Source organism: Neolamprologus multifasciatus, chromosome 12, assembly GCF_963576455.1.
Source record: "Neolamprologus multifasciatus chromosome 12, fNeoMul1.2, whole genome shotgun sequence".
Taxonomy (NCBI): domain Eukaryota; kingdom Metazoa; phylum Chordata; class Actinopteri; order Cichliformes; family Cichlidae; genus Neolamprologus; species Neolamprologus multifasciatus.
Window position 1 is genome coordinate 31,000,517 of NC_140450.1, and position 23,655 is coordinate 31,024,171.

General features: G+C 39.3%; 3 protein-coding genes and 1 non-coding gene across 4 annotated transcripts; 3 read left to right on the forward strand and 1 right to left on the reverse strand.

Annotated features, from left to right (window-relative positions):
• Nucleotides 1-2,204: 2,204 nt before the first annotated feature.
• LOC146507290 (uncharacterized) lies at nucleotides 2,205-3,627 on the forward strand. Its single transcript, XM_085180417.1, has 2 exons — nucleotides 2,205-2,458; nucleotides 2,544-3,627. Exons 1-2 carry the CDS (start codon nucleotides 2,396-2,398, stop codon nucleotides 3,153-3,155), a joined length of 675 nt encoding a protein of 224 aa, XP_085036543.1. The 5' UTR covers nucleotides 2,205-2,395; the 3' UTR covers nucleotides 3,156-3,627.
• Nucleotides 3,472-10,382, reverse strand: rchy1 (ring finger and CHY zinc finger domain containing 1). Its single transcript, XM_085180415.1, has 9 exons — nucleotides 10,248-10,382; nucleotides 7,432-7,551; nucleotides 7,167-7,282; nucleotides 6,828-6,906; nucleotides 6,694-6,738; nucleotides 6,522-6,580; nucleotides 5,702-5,731; nucleotides 5,119-5,239; nucleotides 3,472-5,008 (listed from the first exon to the last, which is right to left on the reverse strand). Exons 1-9 carry the CDS (start codon nucleotides 10,296-10,298, stop codon nucleotides 4,847-4,849), a joined length of 783 nt encoding a protein of 260 aa, XP_085036541.1. The 5' UTR covers nucleotides 10,299-10,382; the 3' UTR covers nucleotides 3,472-4,846.
• Nucleotides 10,383-12,816: 2,434 nt separating this feature from the next.
• Nucleotides 12,817-12,887, forward strand: trnag-ccc (transfer RNA glycine (anticodon CCC)). Its single transcript has one exon. It is a non-coding gene; the product is annotated as a tRNA-Gly (tRNA).
• Nucleotides 12,888-13,213: 326 nt separating this feature from the next.
• LOC146507293 (cytotoxic granule associated RNA binding protein TIA1-like) lies at nucleotides 13,214-22,162 on the forward strand. The gene is made up of 12 exons (XM_085180788.1): nucleotides 13,214-13,441; nucleotides 14,175-14,271; nucleotides 14,498-14,596; nucleotides 15,396-15,450; nucleotides 15,724-15,811; nucleotides 16,037-16,112; nucleotides 16,315-16,423; nucleotides 16,522-16,617; nucleotides 17,784-17,868; nucleotides 18,505-18,643; nucleotides 19,101-19,252; nucleotides 20,782-22,162. The coding sequence occupies exons 1-12, from the start codon at nucleotides 13,413-13,415 to the stop codon at nucleotides 20,918-20,920; spliced, it is 1,164 nt and encodes a 387-aa protein (XP_085036914.1). The 5' UTR covers nucleotides 13,214-13,412; the 3' UTR covers nucleotides 20,921-22,162.
• Nucleotides 22,163-23,655: the final 1,493 nt, after the last annotated feature.

The following is a 23,655-nucleotide window of genomic DNA, read 5'->3' on the forward strand; positions in this document are numbered from 1 at the left end:
GACCTTTACAGTTGTGTAAAGAGGGGACTATTACTTAAACTGAAATAACTGTGCAAAAAAGTCTTGAGCCAGCCCTAATTTCACAAGATTTTCCTAGGAACATAGGAAATGGGTGCTGTGACATAATGAAACTTGTGAATGCACAGGAAAAATGATACGAGGCAAAGACAGTTTGCAGAATTCTAACAAACTTAAACGTCAGTATTTGGTGTGACACATGATCATTGTCAAAATCTGACTGTACTTTCCTCATAATTCTGTGTTTTTTATTTTTTGCTTTTTTAAATTTTTTTTTGACAAGCTCTCAAACACCACTGGCTGAAATGCAGCACGAAACCATGACAGAGCCTCTGTTTTACAAACACTGTTGTATTTTTCTCCTTACTACCTGCATACACATTGACAGCAGTTTGATTTGTCACTCATTAAGTGATGAATCCCAAATATTGTCAGATTTTTTCCTGTCCACTTCTTGTATAATTTGGCATACCTCAGCCTTTTCTTTAAAGAATGGCTTCTTGACAGCCACCCTTCCACTGAGGCTGTTTCCCATGAAACTTAGGATCAGCCAGATCGTCAGGTCTCTGCTGGATCTTTTCCTACAAAGAACACTACTTCCAGCTACTGTTCATTTGTAGAGGTTTTCCTTTTTTTTTTTTTTTTTTTTTTAGGTCTTTCACTTTTCTCCTCAACTTTCTTCCATTTTTCATCGTCACACACCATGTTGATTTATGTCCAGTTTCTGGCTAGCAGCGTTTTGTTGCAAAATTACAATGTACGCCTCTCAAACTTTTGTCCTTAGCATTTTATTTTTGTAGATTCAAAGAAATTACTATTTTCTTTTTTGGGGGGGGGCAACAAGCTGTTAGTAACAAACTGGTGTTTTGCTACGTTTTCTGTTATGTGTAGGTGTTTTCAACTCTTGAATGGCTCGTAGCTTAGCACCCAGTGGCTAAGGAAACAAAAAATCCTCTAAAAAAAGGACAGATACTGAACTAAAATTGAGTGGGGAAAAGCAGCAAATAGAACACCTTCAGAAAACCTCAAACTGTTGCTAAAGATCACATTTTAAAAATTACTTGTCTGGCTCACTGTATGCAAAACAAAGAAATGAGTGGTGGCTTAAGACTACAGAGGACTGTAAATGATCAGAAATGTCACTTTTAAGTGTCATGGCACACAGTTGAAGCTATTATTATTATTGTTATCATGATTATTGTTTTATTTAGGTATTTAGGAGACATATGGTTTGTAACACTTGTGGACAGACACTCAGCAAGGCTTTGTAGTCTTCATGGTGATGTCGCAATCAGCTAGGAAACAATGAATTGCAGTGATCATTACTTTCCTGAATTGTCTTATTTGACTGTTCTGTAAATCACATGGAGACAAAACGATGTCCATATAGAATATGTTGTTTCAGTGTCTATGGAGACACTGGGTATTTAATTAATACTATGGAACATCAAAACAATCCAAATCATGTTAGTACTTTTGCACTCAGTGCAAACTCTATGCATGAAACTTTGTCTAAAATTCCTTAGGTATTTTACATCTATTTAAATTCTAAACCATTGTTTAAACCAATACCACAAAACACATGTTTACTGTGCTTATGAATAGGCACTTCTGGTGGACTTATTCTTCTACAACCATTGTCCTAGAATTTTTAGCGATCTGTAATTTCAGTTTAGCTGGGGGTGTTTAATGATTTAGCTTTCATGGTTTTAGGAATCAGCGCTACAGTGCATAATATATTACCAGGAACAGGAACCCAATGATGTCCCGGTACCCACACATTTCCACGGCCATATAAAAAGAAGGCCAACCCAGATGTTCTATTGTTTGCTGAGGACTGAGTAGAAGTGAGAATTTACTGTAATCAGTCTGGAGCGTTTCTATGGTGAGGAGGACACTCGACCATTAAGGTAGGTTCTCAATCATAACTTAGCATTTCACTTTACTGAAGTTGTTGTAGTTCAAGATGCTGACCAACTTTACTAATATTCAATAAGGCATTTAAATTGAATTCTAAAATGTTTACTTGTGTTACTCTTTAATTCCTTCAAATAGTAATAGATTAGTGGATGCAGCAATTCCCTTAATTAAAAATTAATGAATTTTATGCTTGAGACAGTTAAAGGCAATATTAGCAAAGGGTTGACAAATTTAAATGTAAATCAACCCCCCCCCCCCCCAAAGAAAAAAAAAAGATTTGTGCCACTACAAACATGAAAAAATGATTCCAGAAATGTCTTTTTTAACAATATTTGAGGTGGAAATCATTTTTAACTGAGCCAAGAAGAAAGTACACTGTTTGTCTCTCAATGTACACACTACCAGTTTACCAATATGGTTCTTTTAGTTTGTTTCAGCAAATACAGGAAGGACAGCAATGGCAGTGCTGGGAGCCACCCTTTGTGCTGTTCTCATGGTGACTCTAGTGACAGCTAAACCTGTGAGTAGATATACTGCTTTACTGCTACATTTTCCCACTGTATAGCAAAGATTGGTGGATTTGTGACAGTTTCATTATAAAACAGGTCCATCTGAAAGAAAGTGAGGATTCACCCAAGTCATCAGAGTCCAGTGAATCCAGTTCATCAGAAGAGACCACCACTAATGGTAGGTCTTCACAGGAAACCCTGCAGTCAAACCCGCCGGATGCTACAGAGAACAACCCCCTGGACGCAACACCGCTTCCCTCTGCAGATGCAGGACCTTCTCTGGCCACTTCTCCTGAAGACCCACAAACCTCTGCTGACCCAGATGCTTTACAGCTTGTGCCAGATCCATCTCATACTGCGATGAGCGTTGATGTTTCTTTAGATGTGCCCAATTCTGGTCCCACAAAGGACTCTGTTAACGCTGCTAACCCAACCCACATTCTACCAAACACGCATCCTTCAGGGCTTTCAGAGACTGGTGTAGTCATAGGTACAATTCAACCACAAGTCATTACCACATACCAAGGATCCACCCAGGGTGTCACTCCACCCTTTCCTACATGTGTCATCCAACCAACACCTACAGGATTCTCCACAGCCCCACCACTGGTACTCCCTATTGGAACAACACTAGATGGTGGTCCTGTCTGTTTCACTTTCCAGGTCACAACTGCTGAGCCAGATCCACCTAGAGGAGACAGCATTTGATCCCCAACAGAACACAGAAATTGTTGTTCATTTAAGTTTTAGTTCAGCCTAGGTGACCAGGACAGACCACATTATGGCTGTACATATACACAACCTTGACTTGATACTTATATAGATGTCCTAACTACACGTGGCTTTTACTTTGCCACTTTTCCCTCAACCTTGGCAAATGGGAAAAAAATGGTGCTAATGTATATGCTGTATATATACAATAAACACATCTAAAGCTGTTGCAATAACAAAAGTACAGTCACAATAAATTTATTAATAAACAGCTGAAAATTAAACTGATAAAATGTTTGTCTCAAATCCGGTGAACTGTTTAGTAAAATGAGTGTTTAATATGAGTGTGTATTACAGTCAGAGTACAGTTCAGCAAACCTGATACCTGCAAGGGGCAAACATGCAAAAATAATCAAGGGCCATTTATCACAGCAGCCACAACCACAGACTGTATATAAAAGACCGAAGTCTCATCCTCAGCATTTTGGCAGCCGCTGTCTTGATGTTTTCAAACTGAACGTAATAATTGCTACATGCTCGTGCGTTAGCAGCTGCCAAACACACTAAACAGCATACTCTCCTTTCCTCTAAAATGGGCGCCATAATTTACAAAATGAATTGAACAATTAAGATCATAAACCTATCAAGAATGTGTTTACCGAGGTCACAAATCAAGTATAAAGTATGCAATCATCGCAGAGTTTTTTGCAGTCCGACTTCTTTTTGCAAACATGCGTCGCCCCCTGCTGGTCAGTAGAAAGAAAGCAAATTCAAGGCACTTCCTCACAGACTCCGCTTTTGAAATCTTTGAGGTTACATGCATCTTTCTTTAATATACAGTCTGTGGGCACAACAGAAATTATACAGGATGTTGGCTAGCTGTGGAGCATTACAAAGCCATCTAAATTTAATTCACATATATTTCCATTTGTATGCAATTTCGTTTTTTAAATTTCAGATTGCACATATAGTATTTTACAATTATAAGTGGGGTTTGATGACAGCTTTAAAGACAAATAGATCATCAAGTTTATATATAATGAGCCTTTTTTTAAGATATGCATGAATGTTTGATTTGAACTAGAATTTTGATACAATAAACCATTTTCAACTCTTGTAGCAAGTTCCAACTAAAAATCATAGAGAGAGGGATCCACAATGACAAACTAAAATATGTATTTAGAACTAATGAAGAAACAATGCCATCTGTTAAATATTTGACTAACAGGGAGACTATGCAAGTAACAGCACAGGCTGACCAATGCCAATGACAAACACACATTAGTTAACACTTTCTTTTACTCAGATCATTTAAATAAGATTTATGGCACATAAACCACGATGTATCAGGCTAACTAACCACAACTTCACACCACTGACACCATCACCTGCGTGGCTTTGAATGATTCAATCGTGCCGCCTCCTATAAACATGCAGGTCATACGGACTATGCTTCTAAATTGTCTTTCTTTGTAAGTATGGTGATCCTGTCCGGTGATTCCCACCGAGTGGATCCTGGGAAAAATTCCATCCACGATGAACGTTAGCAGGTAGGGAAAATAGATAAATACATTTTTGTATGTACAAACTGGAGAAACCGGCTCAGTCTAGTTTTACCCTAGATGCTCGTTATTACATCACATGCCTTCGATTTTGGTCAAGCATGTACTCTTAATGTTGTGTGGAAACTACTGTTGATCGTGCTGCTGTGGCTCCATGTTCTGCTCGGGCTGCTGCAGCTGGATGAGTCCTCCGTCCTGCGCTGTGTTGTACGAGCCGCAGCTGGTGCACTTCATTCCCAGCACATGGAAAGGCACCGTACAGTGAGCTTGGCAGTCGTTACACATAATCTGCAGTAAGGACATTTAAAAAAAAAAAAATCATAAACAGAACAAATATCGGTTTCATATTCACATTTAGATAAATGCACCAGGATTTTATTGTGTTATCAAAGGCCTACTTTGACCATTGCTCCTTGGTACTCAGTGGGCATTGGTGACTGAGCGATCTCTTTATCTATCTCCTTCCAGTGGTTCTGCATGTCACAAGCACTGTGCATGCACAGTGGGCAGCGATAAGCTCTGAAACAAACACAGGGGAGGGAAAAAAACAATCATATGGAAGGCCACCAGCAATCAAATAAGAGGACACAAAAATCCCTACATTGACACACACACACTGCCTTTAAAAAGCTGATCAGAAACCGTTTTTGCTCTTTACCAGGTAGATTGGACAATCTTCTTCAGGAAAGCTTTTACAAATTACAGAAGCCTGTACAAAAACCTGACCTCTGACCTTGACGTCAAGGTCACTGAGATTCAAACTTATCTGAGATTTTTTAGTAGATGGACCTACTGTATCAATTTCAAAATCTTACATGGTCTCGTTTACAAACTTGTGTCGACACATCCTGCATGCTTAGCAGGGCGACAACAATACTCCGTCAGCCTTTTACGGCTGAGGGGTAAAAAGCAGACTATAACCCGGTCCCTTAATTACAACAACATCTTATTTTACCAGAAAAAGGAGTTCATTAAACATACCCTGTTCTGATCATGTCATCAAAGCAGGTCCTGTGGAAGAAGGTGAACAAACGCATTGTTACTATTATGTCACAATAGATCGTGAAGATATTTTAATCTGCAGTCAGTTTGTCAGTGCTGATGTTTTTATTTTGTGAGTCTGTGTTTTGTCATTACTGCAAAATTGTGTTCTTGGAGACTGTGGCAGCAGGATATACTACAAAGGTAGTTTTGAGTACTATGTGTTTGTCTGTGAACAGATACTGTCAAACTGACAGTGTTGCAATCAGGCACCTATTTGACATTTTGGTCAGATAGGTGCCTGATCCTACTCAAATATCTGTGACTCATTTCCCTGCACATGCATTAAACATTCATATTATTAAAAGAGTCATAATAATAAATTGAGTGTGCTTCACTATAGTTTTCTGTCACAAATTTTGCACAGACTTCTGGATGCTTTCAAGTTAATTTGTGCGTGTGTGTGTGTGAGCAGCGACACTGAACTATCAGCAGCAGCAAATAGGAGAAACAGGAGTGTTGACCTGATTTTGATATTAGACTGTAACTATTTTTCCACCAGCATAGTCGTGTAGGTGAGATATTTCACACAGAAAAAAAATGGATAAGTCACCAAATCAGTCTAACAGAACTAATTCCAGTAAAGTAAAATCAGTCATTATTAAAGATTAAGATGTGAAAGACTTTTTGTGTTGGAAGTGGGAAAAATGCCCAGTGTGTTTTTTTAAATATCATTTTGTGCTACTGGTAGAAATTAAAAAATACACTATTAAACCCCATAACCCTGAACTGACAGTATCCAGAGAGTAAGGAATCCTACTTGTGTAAAAGATGGCCACATGGAAGAACATGAGCTCCAATCCTGGATGTGTGAATATCCTGCATTAAAAAACATTAAAAAAAAAAGAAAGAAATATATATTAAACTGTGGAGAAAATAGATTAAAAAAGAGCCAACATTCTCCTCGCCTTCTATCCCATTAATGCTGTTACCTCCATGCAGACAGGACAGTTCTGCCTTGAAACATTTTCAACGCACTGAAACATAGAAAATAAAGGGAAATTAAAACTGTGAGGGCTCAACATACAGATAGATGTAGGCGAGTCAGGAACACAGCGATAGTCACCTTGTGGTTTCCTTGCAGATCCTGAGCTAAACACAAATTGCACTTCTCGCAGTGAAAGTACTTCTCTCTGGGCCCAATCCTGTAGAGGCACATTTGAAAACTCACTAAATGACAAATTTTGCCATCACGTGTTTCGGGAACAGTGAAATATCAGCATGATAACACAACACTGTGATTTTTATCTCTGACAGTTTCTTAATGAATTAAGAAAAATGGGAAAATTTTGTGGGGAACGTTAAGAAGACATTTCCCCAGTACCCGTATCATTAATACTACTAAAGTTACACACAGAAATATTTAGACACTATAAACATGAAATATATTGAATCAGTGTCTTACCTGCAGATTCCACAGGGCTGACAGTGGTACTGCTTCTTGTCTTTGTCGAACAAGTGGCAAATGTCGCAGTAATACTCCCCAAACAGCAAATGACATTGCTGACAAGTCTGCTGTGTCTACAAAAGTATAACATTTGTACAGCTTTTTCCCTTCATCCAAGCTAACCATAATCAAAAGTACAACTCAAGCACTAAGGTGACATCGAGACGTCCTGCTGTAACCGACGGTGGAGCTCAAACACGTTAACTAGCTTTTCCTCAGTTACCTGCTGCACCGTCAGACACGCTGAGCACTGCACCTCTCTGACTTTGAATCGATCCATCTGGTGGTTCTCCTCTGCATCATGGCACAGCCGACACACGTACAGTTTACCGCAGCAAGGTGCCTGCAGTACAGCAGAAACGCGATTACACAGGGCACAGACAGGGATGGGTATAGTAGTATGGGCTCAAATTGTGGTCATAAATATTTTGTACTTGTAAATCAGTTTTGTACTTGTAAATCAGGATTTGTATGTGTAAAAAGAATTTGTGTGTGCGTAAAAAAGATTTGTGTGTGGACTTAGCCAAAAAATACGTGTGAAACTCTGCACTCAAGTTTCAAGTTACAAGTATGAATTTTGACCCTGTTTTTCTTCCTTTCATCTGATTGGCCAGTGTCATGTCAATCACAAATTTAACTATCCAATCAGAGAACAGATAGGTTTGGCTGTCGGAGGGGCGCTGTTTTGAACTGCAGGTCCTTGAAGGGTAATACAGTTTGAAGCTGGAGGATCTCTATATAACTATCCGATAGCGGCTAGGTCCCAAACTTTCAGTAGCTGTTGAAAGGATAAAGTTGTGGTATATCAGTGGTTAGAAATACCATTATTACGTTAGGATTAGTTTAACAGAAAGTCAGGGCTGACCCGGGACCATTGCTGTGAGTCACAGTGCGCAGCATAAAGGTACTTTCACATCGGACGCAGCACGTGCTGCTACTGCTAACTAAAAGCCAAGGATCCAGAATTTGTTGCGCTGGCTGCTGGGCTCTGTGGGTTTTTGGAGCAGCTCTACCTGTACTAGATGCACCTGCACCTTGTCGTTTCTATCTCTGACTTTATGTCCTCTACAAGAGTTTCTGTTTTTTTTGCTGGTTCTTCAAATATTCAATAAAAACATGTATGCTCATTCATAACGAAGAAAGCTTTGTAACTATCCCCACTAGTGAAGACTGTCATTTCCACAATACTGCCCCCTCCCCGATCCGCAGCGCTGTTGAAAAGGCTCTGGAGGTCCCTGTATTAAGCACGTAAACCTGTGACACAAAAATCACCAAACTGAGACCACCACAGACTGTTTTCCTTCCTGGTAATGAAGGAAAACGCTGGACTGGCATGTAAAAGGGCATTTATTCCCTTCAAGGACCTGAAGCTCCATAAAGCACCCCTCCAATAGCCAAACCCACCTATTCTCTGATTGGATAGTTAAATTTGTGATTGACATGACATTGGCCAATCAGATGAAAGGAAGAAAAACGGGGTCAAAATTCATACTTGTAACTTGAAACTTGAGTGCAGAGTTTCACATGTATTTTTTGGCTAAGTCCACACACAAATCTTTTTTAAGCACACACAAATTCTTTTTACACATAAAAATCATGATTTACAAGTACAAAATATTTATGACCACAATTTGAGCCCATATAGTAGTCCTATCACAGTTTGTGTAGCTGTAGCAATAAGTCACTAAGCGCGTGTGTGTGTGTGTGCGCGCGCTTAAATGTAATCCTTATTCTGAAAATTCTTTATTAAACAGTGCTGACAAAGTTCAAGAGGGAGCTTGGCACTGTCACGGAAATTATGTGTGTGTCTGTAAATATTATATGCATGTGTATATATAAATAAACTTTAAATTTCTCCCAAACAGCAGTAAGTCAAGAAGCCCCTCTCTCTTAAACAACTGAAAAAATGCTCTGCTACTGGAAAGAAGCACAAATAATGAAATAACAATTTGCTGCAGTACACCCACCTTTATTTGACATATTTGACCTTATCAAACAAAAGCTGGTGATATATAACAAAACAACATTTATAAATTCCCCTGATAACTGGAGCTGTTTGGATTCTCATACCCAGGCTGCTGGCTGACTGAACTCTGAACAGCTTTAGCCACTTGTTTTTTGTTAGGTTCTTTAAAATGTTCAGCTACTAATCAAGTGTCTGATTAGGCGTGCTGTTATAAACGTCTTGGCTCACAGTGAAGAGCTTCCATACTAATGACACGGCCTGACCACCCCTTAAGTAATTAATTAAAAATTGGCAATGAGGACATGAGGATAAAATATATTTGTCACGTGTTAGGTAAAACAGGACATGATATCATGTGGCATCAGACGTTTTGGCTCCAAGACCTAAAAAAAAAGTACATTCTCCCTGCTGTTTGAAAATATAAAGATGAGTCATCAACTTATCAATGTCAGATAGGCTGTTTACACACTTTTTATAGATCTGTACATCAAAATGTGGACACAATGTAAAAGATTTAAATATAAACAGTGTGTAAAGGTTACGTAATTAAAGCGTATATAAAATAAATGATAAATTCACCACGCCTTTCCTTGACCCCCCCTGACGTTTTCTGTCAAGGCCAAGTACAACCGATTAGGAAGGCAACAATTTTAAATTCTATTCAGTTTTGTGCTCTTTTGCGCTAAATACATAAACTCTCATTTTCTTATTTGTCAAATGTGAGAGGGAGCAGGCTTCCTTGTCTCCTCCGCGTGTAATTATGATGGGAAGGACTAAGACCGGAGGGAAGGAGGCGAGAAAAGCTCCAGAAACTCTCAAGCCCCTCGCCGTGCAGATATTATGCAAAATCATGCCGTCTGAAACATTTATTATTATTTAACCCTGTTACAGCGACGTTTGCCGGCTGAAGACTAAATAACTAGCTAGCTAGCTAACTATGACAGTCTCTAGCAGAGATATACCGACGACATAATCGTTATAGCACAGTTATAACTTGGCATATTCAAAGCCTATTTGCCTCCACCGTATATTTAAGACAAATGTATGAACATTTTTTAAAGCATTTTACTCACTTTCAATAAGCAGCTTCGAATGTAATGATCACAACCAGCAGAAGCAGCCATGTTTACCCCGAAATGGAATGCTTCTTCTTCTCTCTCCGCTCTAGAGCGTTGCACTGTTGGCTCCTGTGCTGTTGATTATGTCATCATTGAGGTTGCTTTAGCGCCACCTCTGCTTCGGAATGTGGATTGCAGTCTGTACAAATCCTACCCAATGACTCAAAACACAAAAAAGGAAAAACAAACAGACACAAAATTAATAGAAAACAAAAGAAACTATTTTATACAGTATTTTATTGCGCCCATAAATACTGTCTCTTAAAGAACATTAAACATGTCCACACAACTTTAACCTCCTAGGACCTGGCGTCCACATATGTGGACATCACATTTTGGGTTATTTAGACCAAAATACTCAATTTTGCTCTACAAGGGCTTGATATCCACTTATGAGGACATTATACTGCTACTGTTCTATCAAAATTTTAAACAAATATCCTCATATGTGGATATGAGGACGAATATCCTCATATGTGGCTCTCATTTTTCTTAGAAACAAAAATTAGATTAAAAAAAACAAAACAAAACTGATAATTCTTTGTTTTTACATTCATCAGGTCCCAATCAGCCCAAATATCAAAGAGAAATTAAAAATGCATGCTGTGGAAGAGTTCGGGTCTTAGGAGGTTAAGGTTCATTTTAGCCAAATAGCGATCTCATTTTCAGCCTAACACCTACCTCTATGGAATCCACGTTTGTATGGACTAAGTAGTCACATAAACTGTAAAAAATAAAAAATAAAAAAATAAAAAAATCTGTTAGTCTGAATCAACTGGTTTAATAATGGTTCAAAATTCTTGAAGCATCCAGAAGAAAACTTTTTTCTTAGATATTATGGAACAAATAAGAAAATAATTTGCATGCAATTTTTAAGAGCTAAAATAGCATACACATATGATTCATTTGTAGCTCCTGAAGATTTATAATGAAAATCGCCAGTTTTAGGAGTATTGACATATAGTATTGCATCACTACAAGTAAGACAATAACCCAAAACCAGTGATTCTCATTATACATGTTCAACAGCTGTGCATGAATTATACTCAATACACGGATCCTGACCAAACAATTATCCAATATACTCAGCTGATATTGATCTATCATAGGTGTACACTTGGAATAATATGTTTTTGGACAATGACACATTTCATGTAATTTTGGAATGAAGACAAGGATTAAAGCAGAGAAACCCACAAACAAGCAGCGGCTGTAGTAAATACCTGGCACAGCATTTAGTGATGCCCATGACTTATAGACTCAAGGTAATTATTGAATGGGAATCATTGTCATCCACTCATTAATGACAATTCTTACATTTAAGTTTATGTTAGTGTGTTCAATTATGTTTTGTACCTTAAAATGGGGGACTGACATTAAGATAAAACGTCTAAGTAATGAATGGTTAATACAACACTTTCGTAAAACCCTTTAAATTAAAACCTGTACATGAGTCGCTAGTCCACTGGTGTTCAGAGGCAAAGTTACAAAAGACTGTGCAATTGTTGAACTACTTATCAACCTAATTCTGACTTTATTGGTGAATATTTTGCAATATTTTTCTCAATATGATTTTTTTTTAACATAGCATAATTTCAAAAGAACAAGGGTGAACTCAGGTAAATTAAGGCACTTTGGTAAATCTCCTGAGATGCTGTGAAAAAAACTATGTATGACATTTAACTGTTGTTATATATCCCCTCTCGCCCCTGCAGGGTCCTCTACCAGAAGCCTGGGAGCTTGACGGTATCGCAGTATCTTAGCTGTTCCCAGGACTGCGCTCTTCTGGACAGAGATCTCGGATGTTGTTCCTGGGATCTGCTGGAGCCACTCGCCTAGCTTGGGAGTCACCGCACCTAGTGCTCCGATTACCACTGGGACCACTGTTACCTTCACCCTCCACATCTTCTCCAGCTCTTCTCTGAGCCCTTGGTACTTCTCAAGCTTCTCATGTTCCTTCTTCCTGATGTTGTTGTCATTTGGTATCACTACATCGATCACTACGGCCTACACTACATCGATCACTATGGCCTACACTACATCGATCACTATGTTTTGTCAGATACAACTCTGGGTGTCTTAGTTCTCTTTCTGTTGCAGAACTTCAAAAGGCTAATCATATTATTGTTCTGTAGTATGTCAGGGTTGTTCCAAATGGGTGTAAATTTTCATGGATTAATGAAGACTCTCTCATTTTTAGATACTCCAATCGTGCTGTCAGAGAAGAGCTGAGGTTGATGCTTTTTAAGCTTATATGTCATTTAATGTTTGAGCTAATGAATGGTAGGTCTAAAATCTCTATATTATTGCATAGTGCCTGTTATGTCTCTCCAGTCTCTCTCTAAGACGGTATCTTTTAATCATAGCCTGTTGGCTAAGAAGTAGTCTTTTGAAACATCTAACGTTTCCTTTGCTCTATTGTGACTAAAACGTACCGTTCTAATTGGCATTTACCTCGCCCTCCAATAAACCCCAACTGATTCAGCAGCCTTCATATATCCCGGTCCCGGACCTCTCTTCAGCAGCGCCGCTGGTGTAGTGGTATCATGTAAGATTCCCATTCTTGCGACCCGGGTTCGATTCCCGGGCGGCGCACGCTTCTTTTACAACGGCGATTAAATCTCAAGACATTTATTTAATGTGATCAAAAATGTTTGACAGTCAAATGTACCCTTTAAAATATTTAGACGTTTCATCGTGACTACTACTCACATAATATGATTTCCAGATGGCTCTATTTATTTTAGCGGATTGAGCAATGATCTGGAACTGAGAAATAAAAATGTGTTCCTCAAAGCCTGTATTAACTATGCCTGTGTGACACGTAGAGAATAAAAATGTGGGGGCGCATCTTTGTGTGTGGGAGCAGGAGCGCTTGATTTTGGCTTAATTTCAGCGCGCAGGTTGACGCTGCTGACGCCGCTCCTCCGCCATCTTCAACTTCCTATTGTTTGCATCAGACTGAGGCTGTCTGCGGTGTGTGCCAGAGAGAGCAGAGTCGACCGCAGATATATTATTAAATAGTAGATTTAGTCTTTACGTTCGGGTCGCTAAGTTCAGCACAAACCATTTGTATGTCACTGGATTAAAGCTATCTCAGGACGAAACCACTGAACCTTGATGATGGAGGACGATCAACCCAGAACCTTGTGAGTATCAGCGGCCTTGTCTATGCCCTGGAACGGGAAGGCTTCGTCTAACTGCTGCGCGTCCGAAATATTTCCACGTTGTTGTTTCAATTAAAAGCTTTTAAACCTCGTCATTAAGGGTGTTTCATTTCTATTATTATATACTACCATTCATGGATGTAATACAACACACGTAGCTCCTTTTTTGTTGGGTTTATTTGGATAAATAGACGGAACCTTAATTTGCTTGCAAACGAAAGTGAATTGTTAGCTAATGCTAGCTAGCACCTCCTAAACATTCGAACACATCCAGCAAGTCAGTTCTTCGAAAGTACTCCCGTTTGCGTGCAGTGATAGCTAAAATAAAATAAAACGCTTTGTTTTATTGGTAGTGTAAACACTTTAGCGAAAATGTAACAACAATGATAGTATTTTATAAAGTGTCTAGCTGCCAAGACACTTAGCTCGAGGCCCGTAAACCGGTTAGCGGTATCTTTAGCTAGCTGGCGGACAAGCCACGTCAACGCTCGTGGAGACGGTGTGGGACATCTCCAGTGAGGGGGTGAAATCACTCTGACTGTTTTTGTAAAGCACACACTGTCCCCGACAATGTTTTGTTCCAATTCATTTATGGCTTTTATGTTGCTATAATTCATTGTTGTGGGTTGTAAGCTAGCCTGGTTAACTAGCCTTTGTTTGCATGCTACTTCCTGTTTGACTAAAGCTAAACTCCCCCATCTCTCTCCTTTTGCAGGTATGTGGGGAATCTGTCCAGGGATGTCACCGAGCCCCTCATTCTGCAGGTCTTCACACAGATAGGCCCCTGCAAGAGCTGTAAAATGATAGTCGATGTGAGTGCTATTGTCTCTGCTGTATACAGTGTGGTGTGGCTGTCTTTCAGCAGTGGCGTGAGCGGTTATGGCGCTGCTTGTGGAAGTCTTAGCCAATGTGTCATTTTTTTCTTCTTCTTGTAATCCATTATATCGGACCTTTCACATCCATCTATACTAGGTGATTCTTATTTTCTCTAGTGGTTAAATATTTGACTTAAAATCAGTCTTGATTTCCCATTAACAGACAGCTGGAAATGATCCGTACTGCTTCGTGGAGTTCTATGACCACAGGCATGCTGCTGCCTCATTGGCAGCTATGAATGGAAGGAAAATAATGGGTAAGGTAAGCTATCGTATCTACAGGGTGAGTGGGGATGGGTGGGCTTTGGGTGTGGAAAATGTGAGAAAAAAAAAGTTATTTTTAACATGAAAGAAAAACTAGTGGGTTTCTGCATTCCATATAATATTGATTAGATCTAATTGACGAGGGGCGGCTACTTAAGCAAGTGATGACAGTTTCTTTATATGATGAAAACTGGTTCCACCAGGCCACTCAGTCTTTATGTTGAGGAAATCTACATAGTTCTTTTGTTAAGTGTGAGCTCTCTGTTTTCAATATTTTAAGCAGAGTGCAGTAATTTAATACAGTGTTCTAAAACAGAGGAACTTGATAAAGCCCTACAATCTAGAACAAGAGAGGAAATAATTAACATTGTAAACTGCAACATTTAAGAGACCCCAGGGGCTGATAAAAGAATATTAAAGTGGTGCAGGAATGGTGTAGTAATGAGTTCAGTGCTGGGACTTTAACCTAGAAGTCAAATAGATGTGCTGAGCGACCAGTCTGCTTAGATGAGATGTATGTATTATATTCTATTTGAATTTTTATTTATATTTAACATATTATATTAAATCATTAATTTAATCATTCATTGTTATATTTTGGGCTTTATAAAAATGCATAGCTTTCCTTAAGGTTATTGAAAGCCTATTTGGAGTCAAGATCAGCTTTAAAATAAAATAAAAAAACAATTAATTTAAAATTGGCTTTTAATTAACTTGTGTATTGGAGATTACCAGGTTTTACTGTATATTGTAAACATACTCCACCTGCCTTCTTTTTTTCTCCGCTCTTCTCACAGGAAGTCAAAGTCAACTGGGCCACGACACCAACCAGCCAGAAAAAAGACACAAGTAGTAAGTAAAACTATTTGTATATGAAGAAGTGAAGTTTTGAACTTTACCACACTAAAAGAGTCCCTGTGATAATATTGCTGAATAAGTATTGCAGAACTTAAGCATTCGATTTTTGGTTGGTTTTATGCTTATTTTTGTTCTTCCTCTGTTAACAAACTGATAGCAATCAGCGGTCTCCAATAGGAACTGGATGTTCTTGGAAAGTATAAAGCTTGAAACAGAGTGTGTACTCTAATGCACAGCAGGTCTAAACCACGTTTTTCCTCCAAATAGATCATTTTCATGTTTTTGTTGGCGACCTCAGCCCAGAAATAACCACAGAAGACGTCAAAGCTGCCTTTGGTCCATTTGGCAGGATATCGTAAGTTTCAAACTAATGTTTACTATCAAAGATAAAGTCTGGGTTAACACACATGACCACATATTCCCATTTAGATATATTGAGAGAAGAATGAAATAAATCTCAGGCAGAGGAGGAGAGGGCCCATTGTCTTATTTAGAGACCTGCTAGTCCTCTTACAGCAGAGACTTCATGTTGTGCTGAATGTTTGTGACAAGCTGCTGTTTGGTGATTTTTTTTCTGCAGAGATGCTCGTGTTGTGAAAGACATGGCTACAGGGAAATCTAAAGGCTATGGCTTCGTGTCTTTCTTTAACAAATGGGTAAGTAGGCTTCATGTGAGTTTAATATTGCTGTTAATGAGGCTTGGAAGCACTTTGTGTCTATGAATTCTTTCTCTCTGTATATTAACATTTTCACATAGATTGCTTGTTGGTTTGTTTGCAGTGCTTCTGAAGAGGTGCACTTTAGATTTCATGTTAAGACTCCCAGTGGATGAAATAAGATTATTTTTCTTCATTCCAGGATGCAGAGAATGCCATTCAGCACATGGGGGGGCAGTGGTTAGGAGGCAGACAGATTCGAACTAACTGGGCCACAAGAAAGCCTCCTGCCCCAAAGACCACCCATGAAAGTATGTTATACAGGATTTGTAAGATATGCAGATTTACAGGTGTCCTTATATGTACGGATGGATGGATTCATTAACAGAAGCTTGTCTTTTCTCACCAGATAACTCCAAGCATCTCTCTTTTGATGAGGTAGTGAATCAGTCCAGCCCCAGTAACTGCACTGTGTATTGTGGTGGAGTCAGCACAGGACTGACGGGTAATGAAATATGAGTACCATTGACAACATAACTATGATAATTACAGCAGATCTGTTGCTATTCAGATGGATATGACTGCTCATATTTAAGCTTTTCGTTATTAGTCAATGATCTTTCAAACAAAGCAGGAAAAAAAACAAAACGCCTCACCCCTATACGAGTTTAACGATACACAAATGTCACTGCTCGGTATGAACTTTGGTTTTACATCATGTTCAGTACTGCAAGAAGATTGAAAAAGGGCATATTTTTACCTTATCCAAAACCGAATGAGCCATTAAATTACAAGTTAGTAGTTATGATCAGTGTGATTTCCTCACTGTCAGGCTAATAAAACCATCACTGTGTGAGCAAAGGAGACACTGGTTGTGGAGGAAGGCAATTTAAAACTCAACATTTATTTGGAGCCAACATGTAAAATAAAGCTCGCATAATGTCTGCCCAGCTTTCAAGCTAACACTGCTAGCATCATGTAGGTGATAGACAAGAACTGGTCTGCTGCCAAAGTGAGCTCTTGAGCTCTTCAGTTATTTCTTTCTTTATTTTCCCAATCCTATAGTGCAAATATGTTGACATAAATAGACCTCAGAGTTTAACTGTTTGGCTCAGGAGGTCTACTGATTTGTGGAAACTTTTAAGCATAATTTAGTTTATGAATTAATACATAAATGTCTTTACCCATGGTAGCCAAAGCTTTTTGCTGTTGGTGGTCAAATCTTTATTATTAAAATGAGTATGTATTTATTAGTAAGAGCAGAGAGATTCAAAGAAGCTGCTCAAGCATCAGTGCATCTGCTTGAGTTCATAGAGAGTTTAACATAGTCATACATGGTTCATTTTAAATGCAGAGATTTAACAAAAAAAAGCATCAGTTTGTCCCAAAATAAACTTTTCAGATCGTGTTTACCTCAAAGAAAGAGTCATGTGACATACTCTATAACTACACTGTAGGTATCGAAAATCAGTTCTGCTACTAGCAGAACTGAGGAAAAGGTAAAGTATAGCCACATAGCCCAGTTTGTTTATTAGTTTCTGCTTGTTGATTATAAATGTGCTGACCACCTGTATGTGGCATATCCACATGTATCCTGGGTAGCAGTTACTTTATCAGGACACAGCCCTTACAGAAACGGTCTCTAATAGTCTCATTATTTATGTCTTTTAGAGCAACTAATGAGACAGACCTTCTCCCCCTTTGGACAAATCATGGAAGTCAGAGTTTTTCCTGACAAAGGATATTCATTTGTCAGGTATGTGGATGTTTTCTGTTTTCTTCTTCATTTCTTTGCTTGATCGAACGGTGATGCTAAAGTTTACAGCTGAAAGAAAAGGTTAATGAACTCTTTGGAATGAGCTTGATCCCCCGGCCCTGGTCATAATGATAGACAAGTGTAATTGTGATTACTTTTTGCAACCTGGAGTACAGATTTTTGCTTTGTTCTGTTCACTTTATTGCCCTGAACAGGGGAACTTGTTGTGCACCAGTTAGCATGATTAAGAAGGAAAACACCAAAACACTTAACATAAAGAGAAAATATAAAACGGGTTGTTCCAGAGCAGTAGCACTAAATGGAAGCAAAAAGCAGCACTGCTGTGGACACTGAGTATGTTTCAATGGTGTGATGTATATGCATCACATACACCTACAGATTTTGTTTACAGGTCTGTGCTGCAACACATTTGTATCAGTTCTAGTCCATGATGAATGTTAGATGTCTACTGTACTATTAGTAGTTTAGCCATTAATAGCCAAGGAATCTAATGGTTTATCCCCCTCTCAGTTTGCTAACAAACACATGCATTGTGGTCATCATTGCTGAGTGGATATTTATGAAATGATGTTCAGCGTTTCCTTAGTCTCTCTCTCTCTCCCTCTGTTTGTCCAGGTTTAACTCCCATGAGTCAGCAGCCCATGCCATTGTGTCTGTGAATGGCTCGTCTATAGAGGGGCACATAGTCAAATGTTACTGGGGTAAAGAGACCCCAGACATGATGAACTCCATGCAGCAGATGCCTGTGCCACAAGTAAGGGTGCTATGAACTGTAGTAAGAGGGACAGCATTACATAATGACTTGGTATGGCAAAGAACACCAAACAAATAGTGCTGCAGTATGTCTTGATCTAGTTCAGCTCAAGTATCAGCTTTTTTGCTATATGAGGGTATGTGAGTGTTACAAAAAGTATGGGGTAATTGAGTATCCTGTACATGAAATTGATATATTTAAGATACTGTGATGTACTCGGGCAAGTGTTATTGCAACATGGTCACCTGCAGGAGTCCCAAGCAGGAAGAAAAAGTCACCAGTAATGACCTCACAGCTTTATCTAATATTGTACCTGATATGCAAATAAGTGGTTAATTTAACAAATAAAAAGCCATGCCAGCTATGCCACTGTTAAATAGATTCTGCAAGGTTCTTTGTGGGATCTGCTGCTGTTAAACCATTCTGAAGTTATCCTTTTTTGTGCTATACCCTGCAGCAGAACAAGATGGGCTTTGCTGCAGCCCAGCCTTATGGCCAGTGGGGACAGTGGTACGGCAACGGGCCCCAGATTGGCCAGTATGTCCCCAATGGGTGGCAGGTCCCCACCTACGGTGTCTACGGGCAGGCTTGGAACCAGCAGGGCTTCAAGTAAGTAGCACAGGGCTCCTCTTCTCTGCCTCCTCCTACTCCAACACCGTCAGTTCAAGACCAGGCCAGTGAGATCCAGCTCTGGCCACAGGAGGGAGCTATGACCTCCCTCTGCCTTCCAATGCCCCCCACCTCTTCCCTCACGAGCCTGCCAACTTCAGAAGATTGAGAAATAAACAGACCCCCACCACCAAAAAAAAGAAAGAATCTGAACTCAAGATTTGAGGGTAATCATGTTTCAGTGTATAGTTACTGTGCACATAGTTCATCGTAAAACCTGAAAACTTTTGTTCCAAAATGTGTTGTCACTTGATTTATGGCCCATAATGGCTCAGAGCATCGGATATACAAAAAGCTGCTTGAACAAGCTAAAGTAAAATTTTTGATTTTTTTTTTAAAAAAATGTAATTGACTAAATGCAGAAAACCCCCACATGCTCAGAGCTGAGGGTTTTTTTTCTTATTCTTTACTTGCCATCCTCTTCTTGGGATAGCTCGCCGATGATGAATCCATTTCACTTTCTGTGTACGGACATCTTCAAGACTCTTCACTTGTTCCTTTTTTTTTTTTTTGTTGTTGCATGTTTGTTTTGTTTTTGTTTTGATCTTTTGTTGTAGCTTTTTACATGTTTCTTTTTGATTTCACTGATTTTTTTTTTTTCCCCCCTCTCACTGATGTTGTTTGTTATGTTGAAAATGTCGAATATGATGTGCAGGTTACCTTCTTTTGCTTTTATCTGGACAGTTTATGTGCAGTGATGTTTTGTGCACCCAAGATTAATAAAGGACGGGCCTCAAGTTGCTGATAATCTAACATGTGTGGTGAACAGCTCTCTAAATACTCTGCACTAAAGTGTCAGGCAGATGTGGACTCAGTGTGTTTTGACTGTTCAGGGCAGTTTGTTCAGACAGAGGTTACACCTCTTGACTTGAAATTTGAAGATGAACTTTAACCTGCGTCTCCACGCTGAATCTCCACTCTGAACTTAGCTTTAGTTTTATTGCCTGAACCACAGAAGCAGTAAAAAGAAAACCGGGTGAGAACTTGCTACTTTGTTATACTTTGTGGCCAAATTTAGAGAAATGAATGTGCTTGCACTGTCATCAGTCTGTAGGCTGCTTACAGCAGGGTTTGTAGTTACCAGCAGTTGGGAGGGGGGTGGGGGGTTTAGCAAGGAATCTTTAGCTTGCTGGACCTAGCCTGTATGCTCTCTGTCTGCTTATCCACCCATGTATAATCAAATTCCTTTTGATACCCCCCACCCCAACCAAAAGCCCTCCACTTTCAGTTTTTTTTCTTTTTTGTTTTTGTTTTCATCTAGCTTGAATCCCCACCCCGCCCTTATAACCTCTGATAACTCTGTTTGCCTTCTTGTTCTCATTCTAGCCTGTCCAGATTCCAGTAGCTTTAATACAGACTATTCTTTTTGGCTCCCTTTCGCCTTGTCTCTTCTAACCTGCTGGCATTTTGTCTTCTCTCTCTCCCTCTCTCTCTCTGTCTTTCTTTACCTCGTTTTTTTTGTTTTGCAGTCACTTACCGGCCAGTGCTGGGTGGACTGGCATGAGCGCCATCAGTAACGGTGGGGTTATGGAGCCTACACAGGGATTGAATGGGAGTATGCTAGCCAACCAGCCCGGTATGGGAGCCGCAGGATACCCCACACACTGATAAGTGGGCAGGGTGGGAGATTTGTCAACCATCAGCCTCTTGCTGGCTGTACGGTGCCCTGCGGGGCTGTGTAACACTGCCTCCATTTTGTGGCAGGACTGAGACTTTACTGGGATGTGGAATCTAATGAGAAGGGTGACGTCTGTGGAGATGTAAATGGGATTTCTTGGGGTGGGCTGAGGTAACGGGAGCCAGGGAGCAGCAGTTTGACCCACACAGGTATTTACACCATTTGTGGTAGGAAAGACTGTCCATGAACCAGGGCTCTTACCGTTTTTAAGTTAACTGTAAATGAATTATAAAACTGTAAAGGAGAATCTCTTTTTTTCCCCGGGTTTTACAGATTGCCTCCATTTTCACTTCTTTCCTCTCGACCACTGAGAGGTTTCTTTTTCTTTTCTTTTTTGGAACTGAGTCATGCTAAGTTATGATCCTTAATTATCTGAGGAATGGAAATTTGTTCTAATTTTCTCTTGGATTAAAAACAATTGCAGGGATTGTTGCCACTGCTGTTTCTCTGTAAGGGCAGATTAATATTGCACAGTTCTTTCCTCTCTTGGATTTCCCAGAAAAATTTGACTACCAAGAGCATTTTTTTCTTTTCTTTTTTGCATTCCATTTCTCCTTCATATCTTTCTGACAGCCTCAAAACTTTTTTCGCCACGTGTAAATAGCCATCCATTCATTTGAAACGATGTAAGTAAAATGCTACTGTTAACTGTGGGTGCTTGCTTTTCATTTTTTGTTTTGATAACTCGACAGTTAACTCGAACATTGTACGTAGCAGAGTGGCACTATCAAAGGTGACACTGGCACAGTGCAACACACGACTCTTCCATGCAGGGATAAGACAGCATTGCTATGCAGTGCATACTTTAAAATTTAACACGATTCAAACGTTAAAGTGTGAACATGTTTGACACTTCTGATGTTTCTTTTTTTTTTTTTTTTTTAAATATCTATTGAAACGCCAGTATTTTATATCAGACAAATCTGAGTGTATTCAGCTTTACACTTGCTCTTTTTGCCAGAGAGATGGAGAGGCCTACATTGTGTAACTGTTGCCTTATAGAGCTGGTTTCTTTTAGCTGACAAGATACTCTTTTTAATTAGGCAGTGCCTACAGACCTTTTCAGACCTTTTTGTTTCGAAAGGTGTTAGTCCTGAGAACTGATGACTCTGCTACTGTAATCAATGTTTTCTTGCTTTGTCCAATTAAAATGCTAATGCACATAAACCACACTTTGTGTTTGTTTCCCCCCTTTGTTTCTTTTTAGTCATATTAGAGCATCAAATGGAAATACTGTGTCCAAAACTCTAAGCACATCACACGAAACATCTGGAAAAGTCTTGCTGTTTATAGCCTGCCAGTACTTGACCATATTTGTTATGAAGAAAACCTGCTGATCTGTATCATGGCGCAGTTCAAATCTTTTTTTTTTTTTTTTTTTAAGCCATCGGTCGCTTTAATCTTCTAACATCTGCAGCCTTGTGTGTGTTTAAGACATTAGATTCTGTCCGGCTGAACCAGAGGAACTTTATTGGGTGCCAAAGCGCACAGATATCTCACCAAAATGTAGAAACGTGGTCAAACATAAATGAGGTCATGTGATCGCAAAACTCTTAATGGCTTCAAAGGTGAAAATGAAGCACATAAGTGTTTTTAGAATCATATTACAGTAAGTCAGTCACACTGCAGCTAAAACTAGAGCTTTAAAAAATAACTTAAAGCTTTATTTTTGTTGTACTTCGTGCATAAAATGTTACAGTTCATAAAGAAAACGAACTTGACATGTGTAACGCTCTGTTACTACAATCCTCATTTACCTCAGCACTTTTTTTTAAACACACACTGGTGGATGTATCAGGGGCAACTTGGAGTTGCAGTTGTCTTGCTTAACAATAACTTCCACATTGAGACTGGAACAGCCAGGGATCAAACCAGAGATGTTCCACTTGGTATACAACCTGCTCTACCTTCAGAGCTGCAGCCGAGATGGCTTCAGCACAAAAAAAGTTGAAGATACGTTTGAATTTTAATTAAAAAACAAACTGTGCCTTCAGGTTGTCTGTTAGACTTTTAATATTCGGTTCATTAAAGCATCTCATTTATTCCAGTTCATAAAACAAAAAGGATTTCCCACAGTTCTACCACCACCTTCTGACTGGAGCTTTTTACAGTTCGTCAGAGGACATTTGACTTGTAAGTGATTTTTTTATTTTTTAAAGCACAACCATGTGTTTTCTCAAAGTGATGTTTGTTCCAAACCCCGAAAACACAATGCAAAGACTTGCTGGGGATTTATGTTCCAATGGGAAATCTACTCTGTCGCCACGCTGTAACTGTCAGGTTACACACCTTAGTAATGTTTCATCAACACAACCAACAGTTTATACCAGTGAAACCTGATTGTTCGTTAGGAAGGGAAATGCTGTATAAGCTGCCTGTTGATGCTTCTTAGCTGGTATTTTAAAACCTGATGTTTTATTGCTATGAGGCTACAGCACTGTTCACTCCACCACGGTGCAACAAAATCACAGAAAAATACACATTTAGAAACTCATGCTACATTTAATACTGTAAGTTGCACTCGTCACAACAGTGATCTGGCTACACTTTTAAGCTAATACTGCATAAACAGCCGCCTGTCTGTGGTTAAATCTCCTTATATCCAAGTTTAGACACCAAATGGACCACAGGTCCTGAAGGGTCTGTTGAAGCTGTTTATACAGCT